Below are 14,184 nucleotides of genomic sequence, written 5' to 3' on the forward strand. Positions count from 1 at the left end.
TTGTCAAAAAGTTGGAAAATCAGGAATAGCTAATGAGAAGATATAATCTGCGCAAATTTCTAGCACTCAAAGAACCATTGGTTACATTTTGGTGTATTTTCTTCTAATATATAATATACATTTTAGTTGGTTAAAGTGTATCATTTTTTTTCATAAAATTGACATTAAGTTACATATGCCATTTTGTGTCTATTTGTCACTTACCACTATACTGTTAATATTTTCCATCAAATTCATAGCTTTATGAGCATATTGTTCATATGTGGCTCCATCTTATCTCTGAGCTTAGCCACTCCCCCTTTAAAAATAAAAGGTCTCGGCCGGGCGCGGTGGCTCAAGCCTGTAATCCCAGCACTTTGGGAGGCCGAGGCGGGTGGATCACGAGGTCAAGAGATCGAGACCATCCTGGTCAACATGGTGAAACCCCGTCTCTACTAATACAAAAAAATTAGCTGGGCATGGTGGCGTGTGCCTGTAATCCCAGCTACTCAGGAAGCTGAGGCAGGAGAATCGCCTGAACCCAGGAGGCGGAGGTTGCGGTGAGCCGAGATCGTGCCATTGCACTCCAGCCTGGGTAACGAGAGTGAAACTCCGTCTCAAAAAAAAAAATAAAATAAAATAAAATAAAAAATAAAAGGTCTCTATCCAGTAGGGATGACTATTTTCACCTTACTTTGTAATTACCAAAAGAGCTCTCATATACACTTAGGTAAGATGAAATAGCTATGCTGAAGAAATATTGTTATTCCTTCATGCAAAACACCTAATATTTGAAATGGATACATGGTATTTCTTATGGATGACTGAGTACCACTTCAAATACAGATAGGGTATCTATAAGTATTTCCAACTATATTTCAGACATCAAGTAAGACTCCTAATCATAACAATGGAACTCAGCTTTCTTCTGGAAATAAAATTAAACATTACATTCACTGAGAGACTAGCACAGTAAAGCACAATTAGCCTAATATCTAAGAATGTGGCACTGTGTCAGAGCCAGTATTTACATTAAAAAACCATGAGGACGAATGCACCAGAGTGTTATTCCTTAGTTAAAAAAGTTTTATACTTCAGGAAGCTCCCTGATTGGACTTGTCATTTTCAGGGAGGGGTTGTGTGCAAAGTGATCCAAGACCAACACTGCTAATGCAAATACCTTAGTGTGAATGAGTTTATAGGAGATGCCTTTCTCTTTAGACAAGACTTACAGAACAATCAGCTATCTAAGGGTGGGAGTGAGAGAAAGGAGGAAGAAAATGCAAATGCAAAGTCATCATCACATTGTATTTATGAAGAGTGCATATCTGCATGGCCACGCTCTGCAGAATTACAACCATGACTGCTCCTACGTTCCTTATCATCCTCCAATGTGTTTAGTGACTTGGCGCGTGTGTATAATTTTATAACAACAAACTGAAAAAAAAAACTGCTTTCTGCTCTATCTTGCCTAATATTTGAAGATCCCTCTGGTGCATACTTTATACTTTCACCATTACTAAATTGGTTTGTTATTTTACTAGCCTTTGTGGATACTGAGAATCAATTAACCGGAAATGGAAGCTGGTACATACTAAATCTTCAGAATCAAAAACTGAATGATAGATCTTCCAAACAGTAAAGTAGGAAAAGAGGGCATTTGGATTGGACAGAATCTATTTCAGGGATTGGCCATTCTTCTACCAAGTTTGTATGATGCTGAAAGATGTGAATTTTGTGTATATGTGTGTGCATGTGTACGTTCTTGCCAAAATCATCGTAGAGATCACCAGATTACAGATTATTCAAAGGTACTGCTCTTGTCTCTTTCATCTTTGTGTTTTCAGCACCCCACATAACCCAACATTTTGCAGATGTTCAACTAACAGCGAGGAGATGAATGGTGTTCTACTACTCAGAATAGCAAAGGCATGAAATCAGCCTAATGCCCATCAATGGTAGATTGGATAAAGAAAATGTGGTATGTGCACACCATGGAATACTATGCAGCCATAAAAAGGAACAAGATCATGTCGTTCACAGCAACATGGATACAGCTGGAGGCTGTTATCCTAAGCAAACTAACACAGGAACAGAAAAACAAATACCACATATTCTTACTTAGAAGTGGGAGCTTAACAACGAGAACACTTGGAAACTAGGAGGAAAACAACAGACACTGAGGCCTGCTTGAGGGTAGAGAGTGGGAAGGTCAGAAAAACTATCTATTGGGTACTATGCTTATTACCAGTGTGACTAACTTATCTGTATACCAAGCCCCTGTGACAGGCAGTCTACCTATATAACAAATGTGCACATGCATCCCTGAACCTAAAATACAAGTAGGGAAACCTTTTTTAAAGAATACTTTTGGCTGGGCGCAGTGGCTCACACCTGCAATTCCAGCACTTTGGGAGGCCGAGGCAGGCAGATCATCTGAGGTCAGGAGTTCAAGACCAGCCTGGCCAACATGGTGAAACTCTGTCTCTACAAAAACACAAAAATTAGCCACGCATCATGGTGGGTGCCTGTAATCCCGGCTACTTGGGAGGCTGAGGCAGGAGAATTGTTTGAACCAGGTAGGCAGAGGTTGCAGTGAGCTGAGATCACGCCTTTGCACTCCAGCCTGGGTAACAGAGTGAGACTATGTCTCAAAAAAAAGGAAAAAAAAAGAATACTTTTGATAATTACCTAAAAAAAGAATACTTTTGATAATTACTTAGATCATTAAAAATTAGATTGGCGGCTGGGGGCAGTGGCTTACGCCTGTAATCCCAGCACTTTGGGAGGCTGTGGCAGGCAGATCACGAGGTCAGGAGTTCAAGACCAGCCTGACCAACATGGTGAAATCCCGTTTATATTAAAAATACAAAAATTAGCCGGGGTGGTGGTGCATGCCTATAGTCCCAGCTACTCAGAAGACTGAGACAGGAGAATCACTTGAACCCGGGAGGTGGAGGCTACAGTGAGCCGAGATTGTACCATTGCACTCCAGCTTGGGCAACATACCAAGACCCCGTTGCAAAAAAAAAAAAAAAAAAAGAAAAATTAGATTGGCAACAATAGAGAAAGGAATTATTGATCATTTATACAACAAATATACACACTTAAAAATCAGAATTTTAAATTATTGACATGAAACATCTCTAAAATCTACTGTTAAATAGAAAAGGCAAGGTGTAGAACCGTATATGCGGTATGTAGGCACTTGTCTAAAAATAAAAGAAAAAATACACATATATGTATACATTTGCTTGATAGTAAACAACCTCTAGTAGCATACACAAGACAGTGACAACTGGTTACTGAGTCTGAGAAGCAGACTTCACTGCCTATATTTCTTTATACTTTTAATTGTGTGACTGTATCACCCAGACAAAAAAATTACAATATAAATAGAAAAGAAATGAAAATAATGGCTAGCTAACTGAACATAAATGAAATTCCATGGAGATTATGGATGATTTAAGTCCACAGATTGCAGACATGTAAAAAATTAGAAATATTGGTTAAGGAAAAAAAAGTGTGCTAGATTTTAAAATACATTTATGTACATTCAGTGATTACATTTCTTTGACCCTTTGTTACTTATTTTGCCCCAACTTGTTTTTGCTTACTTTCACTTTGCCTTTTTTGTTTTTATTTTGTTTTGCTTTTCAATCAACCAGGTGAGATGTATACTAGAGTAGAACCTAGGAAAACATTTGTATTCTAATGTCAAACAGTAATGTAGTGAGATCTGGAACCCTGACTAGGAGAGGTTAAAGACAGGATAACGTTCAGCTTTGTAAGTTCCGTTGCCAAAGCCACACGCTGGAGCTGCAGCTGCAGTCCAACATAAACAGGACAGGAAGGGAGTAGCACAGCAGCTCCTGGCCCTTCATCACACGTCTAGCATCTGATAGGGAGTTAACATGTCAAGTACACACACCTTGAAACAGCAGTTTGATCGCACTTGTGGCCAGCTGATATGGCAAGTATGTACTAGAGAGTGAAAATGTCCTCCTGGTCCTTCCAAATGTCTCATTTTTCATAATGTTTTAAATGAAGATGCTAATCAAATGAGAACACAGAAGAAATGAGGAAGAAGTTGAAAGGATTCCCAAATTAAGTAACTTGGACAAAATTTTCTAATGTAATTCTGTCTCATGAGATTTCTATTTAATTCATACTCATTCGGTTTACAAGATAAATGATGTCAGTTGGAAAAGTACTGTCATGTGGGAAAACTCTGGAGTTGGTGGGGTTTGAAAATAGAAGTTCTGTGGTATATCTAGGTGAAAGGCAGATCAGCCAACATGGTGGCTCACACCTGTAATCCCAGCCCTTTGGGAGGCCGAGGTGGGTGCATCACCTGAGGTCAGAAGTTCGAGACCAGCCTGGCCAATATGGTGAAACTCTGTCTCTACTAAAAATAGCAAAATTAGCCAGGCATAGTGGCGTATACCTGTAATCTTAGCTACTCAGGAGGCTGAGGTAGGAGAATCACTTGAACCCAGGAGGCGAAGGTTGCAGTGAGCCGAGATCATGCCACTGCACTCCAGCCTGGGTGACAGGGAAACTCTGTCTCAAAAAAAAAGAATGTTAGGTGGCAGATCAAATGGGGGTTGCTCTAAAGGTGGGAGATCTTTCTTTTGTTCTGCTTTTGCTTCATTCATTCAAACAATATTGTTGAGCATCTACTATTTGTCAGGCCTGTGCTAGGTCCTAGTGAAAGAACAATGAAATAAGACAGGGTTCCCATTCTCAGAAAGCTACATTACAATATTAGAGACAGGGAGCAATTAAAAAATCAAAAAACAAGTAACTGTCAGAAATAATTATGTGCTCTGTGGTAATTAATGAGGATGAGTTACTGGAACATAGCTGGTGGCTGCTTTAGACTGGGTGGTCAGGGAAGTGGTGACATGAAGCTGAGATTTGAAAGACAAGTAAGAGCCAGACATTAGAGGCAGAACATTCCAGGGAGCAGAACATTCCAGGCAAGGGAACAACTTGTACTTCAATTTGTGTCTAGGAGTGTGGAGGAAACCCATAAGGAACCTCCAAATATAGAAAACATGACACAGTGAAGTCACTAATAAAGAGAATGATAAAGGCAGCTATTTCCTTCTCCTCTGTCTCTCAAACACACCATCTCATGAAATGATAGTTTCCTGATTTTCTGCAGTGCTTATTATTGCTTATTAAGAAGTACTTTACTTCGTTAGCCTAGAACTGGACTGAGGTGATGATACAAATCCCTAACACCTTAATATGAATGAGTTTCTAGGATATGCCTTTCTCTCGAGACAGGATTTGCAGAACCATAGGCTATCTAAGGGTGGAAATGAGAGAAAGGAGGAAGAAAAAAGCAAAGGTTGTAAAATGCAGTAATTTTGAAAAGGTTGATTCAGCCTGAAATTGTTTTACTCTCTTGAGATAGAAAATCATAATACTGTTTCTTTAGAGACTGGGGTAAGAGAAAGTAGTAAGAATAGGAGCAAGGGGAGCTGTTGATTTAACATGTAGACACTTAAATGTCATTTCATTATTATTCTCCCAGGCAAAAGTACACAGACTTTTACAGCAATGCATATAATTTTGGCTCTAGAGTAACAAATAAGCATAATTTGATCCTCTGATCTGTCCAGTCATCTCCCTTTGGATTTCCCATTTTGCCCTTCTACAGGTTTCAAGTCCCTCCTTTCTCCCACAAGACAAAGGAAGGAGATAAAAAGGGAAGTAATAAAGGGGTTTGAAAATAGCCTACTGTTATTTATATATTGTTTGGCCTGCTGCAGGAGGTGACATGACCATACCTTTCTATATGCTTGGCAAATCGCCTACCAAATGTTGGCATCCACAGGTTTCCCTCTAGAGCTTATTCCTAGGGATTCCAGGCATGTCCATGCTTTTCAAGGACTGTTATTTGGTAGAAATAAAGAGAAGCAGAGATTTTTCGCAGTGAGCCCTACCTTTATTTTGAATCTTCAGGCATCATTTGTAGAGAGAGGACAGCGGGGAACCAAGGAAAAGAATATGACATATACGTTTACACTCATTCTCTCCTTTTTTCCCTCCTGTAAATATTATGACTTAAGTATCGTGTTGCTTCTTTTGTACTGCGATCGAAGATTATGAGCGTCAGCCACTGAGTTGCAGAAATAACTATTAATTTTTTCTTGTGCAGCGTTTACACTTCGCAGTCCCACAGCGGGTGGTAAGGCTGGCACAAATCCAGCATGCAGGACATCTGGCACTCACCAAATGGCCTACATTTAATTATCTTCCGCTTATACTTGAGAGAGAGTGTTAGAAACAAAGACATTGGGAGATGTAGGTGCTGAAGTGGATGCCTCCACCATACTAAGCCAGGAACTCCCACTTTCTGAGAGGTACCACGGACTCAGCTGGAGGTCTGAGATGGCTGACAGTCTACTGGGGAGGACTTCTGTTGGATAATATAGGATGGGGGCTGGGCCTAGTTAGAGAAAAGAGTTCATAACATTTCTAGGTTTTTGTTTCATTTATTTTTTCCTTTTCCCACAATTAGTACTAGAGCTATTCAAGAAAGAAAAAAATGCAGAGATTTTTTTTTTAAATGATCTTTTCCCCCCAGACACCTAACAAACCAAACATCATTTTCAGATTAATTCATTGTGAGAGTAAATATTTTGGTTCCTATGATTTATGTCCTCCTACTTGTTCCCTGTTAGTTTGTTTAAAATGATGAAGATGCACAAATGCCATAATGCTGCCAAATCTAAGCCTTTCCTTTTGGGAAAGAAAATCAAATCATAGGCTAAGGAAAAGAAGATCGGAGCAAACCACAGTTTCTCACTGCTGACCATCAGAGGCAAATAAAATCTCATCTTTTCCCACAATGTATGAAAAGAAAAAAATGGATGCATAGGGATTTTGCTTAGTAGTTACCTAGAGTCATTCACGATCAATAACTCAGGTACTGTTGTAAATTATTTGTAGATGTCATTCAACAGCATTTCTCTACCAATAATACAACTTTGAAAACCCTGAACAAACGGTTTTAGAAAAGGCTCTAATAGCACCCCATACCATACCAGACCTTTCAGAGGGCTGGGCTGGAGGAAGGGAAACACAGACTATAAACTTTAATAGCCTCTGTATTGTTTGAATTGTCACATCAAGCATGCATTGATTTTGTAATAAAACAAACTCCAATAACATATTCTAAATCATAAGAAAATTTAAAAATATATATTTAAAAAGCATCATCACATATTATTTTCTACCTAGTTAAATGGCAGGTAAATATGCAATACAAAAAACAAAAATCAAGTGATGCCCTAAGAACATGTTTAAACACACGAAGAATTGAAAAAAAGAAAACTGGTAAAACCCAGCACAAGTAAATGCTGTTGGGTTTTGCGTTTAGGTGTTCTGCTTTTTCCCTTAAATTACCTCGTGAAGGGAGAGTAACCCATTTTGGGCCTCAAACATTGAAGTCTATTTTTTCTGCATCTTATTTTATATTGAAAAATCTCACTCATAAGCAAATCCTGGTGTCACTCTTTAAACTTGCGCGTAAGCGATCATCCTCTTAATAAACACAAAGTTGTTTTATCTGTGCTCTGGATATTACCCCCTTGCCATCTACGCTGAAAGCTGCAGAGCTGTTGAAACTCCTGAGATAAGAAGGCCTGTAGATGTCTGTTAACAGCTCTGCATGTTTGCTCTCCTGTGATTTACATCCAATTTATGATGGCCATTAGAGCAGACAGACTTTACTTAATCAAGAGCCCAGTCAAGTCCTAGTCATTAAACACATTTGCCTTTTCTCTCCCTGGAAAGCAGGTCCCTTGTTTCATTAAAAGCACTGCAGATACATATTCAAAATGCAAAAATGAAAGAAGTCAGCAATGACAATTCATTTTATGGGTTGCTGCTACAAGAGCGTAAATCTCTTTTAAGGCCGCCATTTTTTTTTAGCTCATTTTACCTGTCTGGCCTCTCAATGGAGCTGGGGCATAGGTATTAAATGTTCACCAGCACCTTTCACACTATTGTGTACAAGCTTAGTGAGTAGCCCTACCGTCTTCAAAGAGAGCCAGCACAGAATGCAAAATTGAGTAGAGGGTAGCAATAGATAGATTTTTGAAACTGCAACACAAGACTGTCCAGAAGTCTAGTTTTATAAAATTGTCTGCCCATTTGTTAACTTAAGGTATTCTTTTGACTGCTTTTGTTATTTGATTAGTCTAATGTTGTTCATGAAATCACTTAGTAAACAACAAAGTGATGTACAAAGGTAAGCTGTCATTCTACTTCAAATATCTGTTAAATTCTAACATTTCTAACAGATGAACTGATCACAGAGAGAAGAGAGTAGACTATTCAATGCTAGGGAGATAAAGAAAAACTCCTAAAGAGTCCCTTCCTGCCCCAAATCAAAAACATCAGATATGGGTAAAAAAAAAAAGGGGGGCTGTCCTAGGTTCTGGCACATACATTCTCATGGAAATGTGACCTCAGAAAGTACATTTACATTCACTATGACTCTTATATTTCCACTGACCTCTGGCAGGGCAGTAATTCAGGGTCTGCTGTGCTATGATAGAACCGTTCGAGCTAATTTATTTCTGCCTCTCTCTGACATTGTAATGGCTCCATTCATAACAACTCTCCGCTGTGCGATGCCAATGGAAACAGCTCATGCAAGGTTTATAATCCTAAGAAAATAATGGATATCCACTGTGAAGATGGTATTCATGGAAATATGCAGTTCCATGGAATTCCAAGCCAAGTAGCCTGTGTTGTGAAGGGCGCCCTTCTTGCCGACAAGTCTGCTGACCTCCGCTTTCACTGCCTGCCAGAATCTGCACCCTGAGTCTCCAGCCCAGTTTTTAGTTTTTCCCTACTTGTCTACATCAGCTGTTTTTACTGATACTTAATATTTAAAGTACATGTAAAATACTTAGACTGCCTTTTGGAAATGCTTTTAATAAAGGGCTCAAAGTAGATCCCCTTTTTCCCTGGCCTGCGGGGAGTGGCTACATCCTTGGCTGTATGTTGGAAGTCCATACCACACGCAGACATTTTCACAGCCGTCACCAGTTACAGCTTTTAGCAAAGGGGAGATTTCACCAAGCTTTTCATTTCCCTTCTGTATTTTTAGGTATCTTTTATCTTTTTGAAGGACACTGCTTGGCAGCAAGGTCACACGAGTCAAGGACAACTTGCCTGCACAAGCAGCAACTTGCCACATAGTTGAATCCAGGCAAACGTTTTTTTCTCACCAGAGAGGAAATTTAACAGGGGTATGGAAATTATTATAAAACCATGCAGAAATACTCACAGTTTTGGTTTGGCAAGCAGAGGTGGTGGCTCCTTAGTGGGTGAAAGCAGGACAGCTGGTGTTGGAAGAGATTTATGACTGTTAGCTTTGCCGTTAATCAGTCCATTTACTCCGTGGCTGGGATGGACTCCGTTCGTTTCCCTCTCAGCAGAATTGAATTGCATTTGAAGGGCTGCCCTGCTCAGGCCTAACTCAGGGTTGTTCACCTGCTGGATCTCAGATGGTTTCTTTGAAGCCAATTCAGAGGAACTTGTCTCCAAGATTGGAGCGGGTGTTGGAAAGTGTTGGAAGTGATCATTGTTGGATTCTCCCATTGACTCATAACTACAGTTTTCAGTGTTGGCTAAGGAAGGGAAAAGAGAATAAAAACATAATAATATGCTACTAGTTCAACAAGTGAATTCACACTGCTAGAGTCTTCTGAGAATCCCTGTGCTGTGTGAAGCTGTTAAAGAAGAGGTTGGTTCTGCTGCTCTCACCTGATGCAGAAGCACTGCCAGCTGGAGGGCCTGGCTCTTCCCAGCTTGTTTTAAATGAGTGCTACCGTTTCATTTCCTGACTGAGCCCACATGTGCAGAACCCAGCTACTGAATCATTAAAAATTTCAAACCAGAGCGAAAGATAGAACGTGGTTTAAAAAAAAATGACAACACAAACAGTATCAACTAATAATGGTTTGTTCTCTCACATTTTGGTCCATGGGTTCAACTGAAATCCTAGCTGTCATTACTGAAATTGGCTCAAGCTGTAAAGGTTTTCAGTGGATATTCATCTAAAGCTAGGGAAGGGAAAGCTCTGAGTCCAAGTAAAATCTCATAATCTCATAAAAAATATTTTTTCCATATTAGATGATTGCCCCAACTATAACTCAGTACAAAAGAGATTTTTATTTGTTCCCCTCAAAAGGCTGAAAGCATCTTGAGATCACATCTTTTTTAGATTCTGCACCTTGCCCAGAGCACTGAAGAGCTCCTGGCATGCACTCAAAAATGCTTATTGAGGTAAACAAAAAGCTCAAAAATAAAATATTTGTTGATCATGTTCGACCTACAGCGGATGTACCGCATAAACAAATGGAAAATATTACATGCAAATTTTTGCCACTCAGATCTCTGGAGCCCAAGGTTTTGGCCATGTTGTTTGAGCATTGCACTATTGCTGTGGCCATTTGATGGGATAGTCTTCAAGCCAACTCAAAATCAAAACGCTGGGGTCCTCCTTGCTCTGAAACTCCTATCCTGACCCTTAGGTTTCTTTTAACACTTACAGTAGTCATTTATAGAAACCATTTTCCTATTGAAGATGACCCTCCCATTTCTTTTCTTCATTAAGATGAACAAGCATTTACAATTACTCTAAGGTCCCGAAATAAGTTTTGGTTGTGTCTCTGCTGCCACCTAGCACCAAGTTCTTGCTCCTCTAAAGGAATCCAAGTACAATTCAGTTGTTCTCTCCAAGTCCCTATCATTCAACTTATGACCCATTGATTCATTCCCTACTCTGTACATAATGTGCCAGGCTTGGTCAAAAACATATTTTAAAAATATCTTTAAGATGAATGGCAGAGATGAGGCCATTAAAGTAAGCTAACGCTTATTAGTAACTGTAGAAAACAGTCAAATAAAAATAAAAGAAAAAGAAGCAAGCTGTTTCATATTGCCTTTCTTAGTGGTAAGTTTTTGAGTTTAGAAAATATCCATATATTTTTGAAAACTTGTTTCAATAATACAATACACTGATTTCTTTTTCATATTAGTTATAGACTATCATCGATATAGACTATCAATGAAATTTGACTTTGAAGGCCTTGACAGCTTCTCTGAGTTGATCTTGTGTTATCTTTTACACAGAAGGCTTATCTTGTATTACCTTTGCAGAGGTTTCAATAGTGGACTGGACAATGGTTTATCTGTACAAGTATCTCCAGACCTCATGTGTTGGCACTGCTGAGAAAGTGACTGCACCTCCGATGCAGAGGTGACTTTCCGATGTGAATACGATTCTAGGTTAGCATGAGGATGTTAGAAAACCAGCTCCATTGTTTCCAACACCAAGACGGCACGATTTTAGAGAAAGCCCATGTGTGTTCAGTTGCTACACGATCATTCTCTTTTTGTTTGTCATCTCCACCTCATTCTCTCTCCTCCCCTCCCCAAAGCCTTTGTTTCATGATGAAACATAGATTGTTAGGGTCACTCCTGGAGTGGCCAGCATTCCTGAAGGCTGAGCTCTCTTACTGGGATAGTCTCTTTCTTTTTCTTTTTTTTTTTAGACAGAGTCTCACTCTGTCCCCCAGGCTGGAATGCAATGGCACGATCTCAGCTTGCTGCCACCTCTGCCTTCTGGGTTCAAGCGATTCTCCTGCCTCAGCCTCCCAAGTAGCTGGGATTACAGGCACGTGCCACCATATTCGTCTAATTTTTGCATTTTTAGTAGAGACAGGGTTTTACCATGTTAGCCAGGCTGGTCTCAAATTCCTCACCTCAAGTGATCTGCCTGTCTCAACCTCCCAAAGTGCTGGGATTACAGGCGTGAGTGACCACGCTGACTGCGACAGTCCCTTTCTGCTTTGGCCAACCACACTGGTGCTGAGGAACAGAACCTAGTCATTTTTTCTTACTCCTCACATACCTGAGGTGACAACCAGCTGGGCGGTGCTGGTTGCTGATCCATAATCATTTCTTGCTGAACATGTAAAGATCCCTGCATCTTCAGGGAAAGTCTCAGCAATAACTAGGGTGCAAATCTCCTCTGGAAGTGAAGAGAACAGAATCATTCATTACAGTTTAACCATGAAGTCACTTCTAAGAAATGAGACCCTCTGCCATACCATAACTAACAAATTAGGTAATGATTACTACAGATTCACTTTACAAACTGTTTGCAATAGAATCTCTTTACATTTAATTTAGCAATTCTGCCTAGCAGAAAAAGCTTTGGAGGCAGATCCATCCTTTGTGTTGTTAGACAAGAGCAGTCTCGGTGTCTTCATCTGTAAAACGGGGATAATATATACTTAATGGGTTACCTGTGAAAATAAAACGAGATGTCTGCAAGCGTGCAACTCTGTACTTTGCATGTAGGAGTTAAGTTGATTGCATGTGGGAGCCGTTTCTGTACATATAGCTACTCTTATATCTGCTCAGCTGCAGACCAAGTAGAGGGAAAATAAAGCTCCTCTGAAATGCTAACCACAGGGAAAAAAGAACATAACCTGTCAATGTTTGACCTGCAGACAGTTATTCTGGAAGATACTGTTAAACAGCATGGCAGTGTTGTATGGCATGAAAATCCCAGACTGGAGACAGCTGCCACAGCTTGAATGAGGGTTCTGCCACACCTTGCCTTTGTGACTCTGGTCAGTCTCCCTGAACTTCAATGTTCTTCTCCGTAAAATGGAGACAAGAATAGAAGCTACCCCACAGAGTTTGTATTAGTCATGCATGACACACAAAATTAACCATCACAGGGTTATTGTGAGAGGAAGAGGGGGAGGGGGAAGGGGAGGGGGAGGGGGAGGGGAAGTGATGATAACAAAAACAATAGCTGACAGCTACATAACCCCTACCATACACTGGGTATTGTTACCAGCACTTAACACAGATTAAATTTAATCTTATGTCAATCTTATAAGTTTATTATTATTCACCCATTTTATAGATAGAAAATGGAAGCTAATTGATTTACCCAAGGTCACACAGCTAATAAATACTAACATAGGGTTTCAAACCAAGCTGGGCTCCCTACTCCAAACCCTAGCTCCCATCTACTCTTGTAATATGACATACTGTGCTTAGGACACTGCCTGGCATACATCAAATGCTTCATAGCCAGTGCTAGCTGTTACCATTAAAAGGAAGCTATATCTAGAGTACTGATTACTTTTACTAGCTGAATAATTGCTTATATTGTACCAGCAAAATAAAGACAATTTTGTGGGCAAACGTTAAGAAGAGTGATATATTTCAGATTCTCGCAAAGTGATTCCATTGATTATTCACATATTTTTTGGGCAGTGTAAGACTGTGTATTGTAGATTTTGTGGTAATAATGGCTGCCATTATTCCTTCCTTTGCAGACATGCCTCTTTGTCATGTGCCTCTGCAACTCCTTCCATCAAGCAGCAGTCTATTTCCCCATGCCTTCAATCTGGGCTGGCCTTGTGAGTTGTTTTAACCTAGAATGTGGTGAAAGGGATGTTGCTGGCCAATTAGGAGCTGAAGTCTTGAGAGGCCTTGCCTGCTTCTGCTCTATCTCTTGGAACCCTGATGAATCCTAAGGAAAACAAGGCTGTGCTAGCCTGTAGGAAGAAGACACCATATGGAGCAGACATAAGCCCTTCCCAAAGAGACTATCCTAGACTAACTCACTCACTCCTCATCATTCTGGCAGCTGACCACGGCCGCACCGGGAGAGCCCAGCTGTGGTCAGCCCAGCCTGGCACAGACCACAAAAACTGCCCAGCTGAGGCCAAGCCAAATAGTTCACCCACAGAATTATGGTTGCTGCTTTCAGCAACTATATTTTGGGGTGCTGTACTGTGTTGCAGTTGCTAACTCATACAATTTGATAAGATAAACCTCCTTCACTAACATCTTTCTAGGGGCAAACATTTCAGACCATCAATAATGAAAATTAGCCAATTTGTTTAGAAACATATTATGCTTTAAGCCCCGAAACAAAAAAAGTACTGACTGTAGGTAAAAGTGCTAAGTTGTTAAAAAAATTTTTGTCTATTGAAGAGAGCTTTAAATATTTTAATTTTTTTACATATAAATCAAAGTAATAAATACAAAAGTAAACAAATTAAACAATGAAGTATAAAGTGGAAATGTTTCTCTTTATAACCTAATTCCCTTTGTATACTAATACCCCTTAATAATCTCACT

General features: G+C 39.8%; 1 protein-coding gene across 5 annotated transcripts in view; it reads right to left on the minus strand.

Annotated features, from left to right (window-relative positions):
• The window catches only part of PALLD (palladin, cytoskeletal associated protein), a 463,427-nt gene that overhangs the window by 204,519 nt on the left and 244,724 nt on the right, over positions 1–14,184 (minus strand). For all 5 annotated transcript variants that reach the window (XM_064371018.1, XM_064371019.1, XM_064371017.1 and 2 more), the window contains 2 exons: positions 11,927–12,046; positions 9,296–9,638 (listed from right to left, as the gene is read on the minus strand). In XM_064371018.1, the coding sequence (XP_064227088.1) occupies positions 9,296–9,638; positions 11,927–12,046 (463 nt within the window). The remainder of the gene's footprint in view (positions 1–9,295; positions 9,639–11,926; positions 12,047–14,184) is intronic.

Source organism: Aotus nancymaae, unplaced genomic scaffold (genome assembly GCF_030222135.1).
Source record: "Aotus nancymaae isolate 86718 unplaced genomic scaffold, 86718_ANA_hifiasm-v0.15.2.pri h1tg000115l, whole genome shotgun sequence".
Classification (NCBI taxonomy): Eukaryota; Metazoa; Chordata; class Mammalia; order Primates; family Aotidae; genus Aotus; species Aotus nancymaae.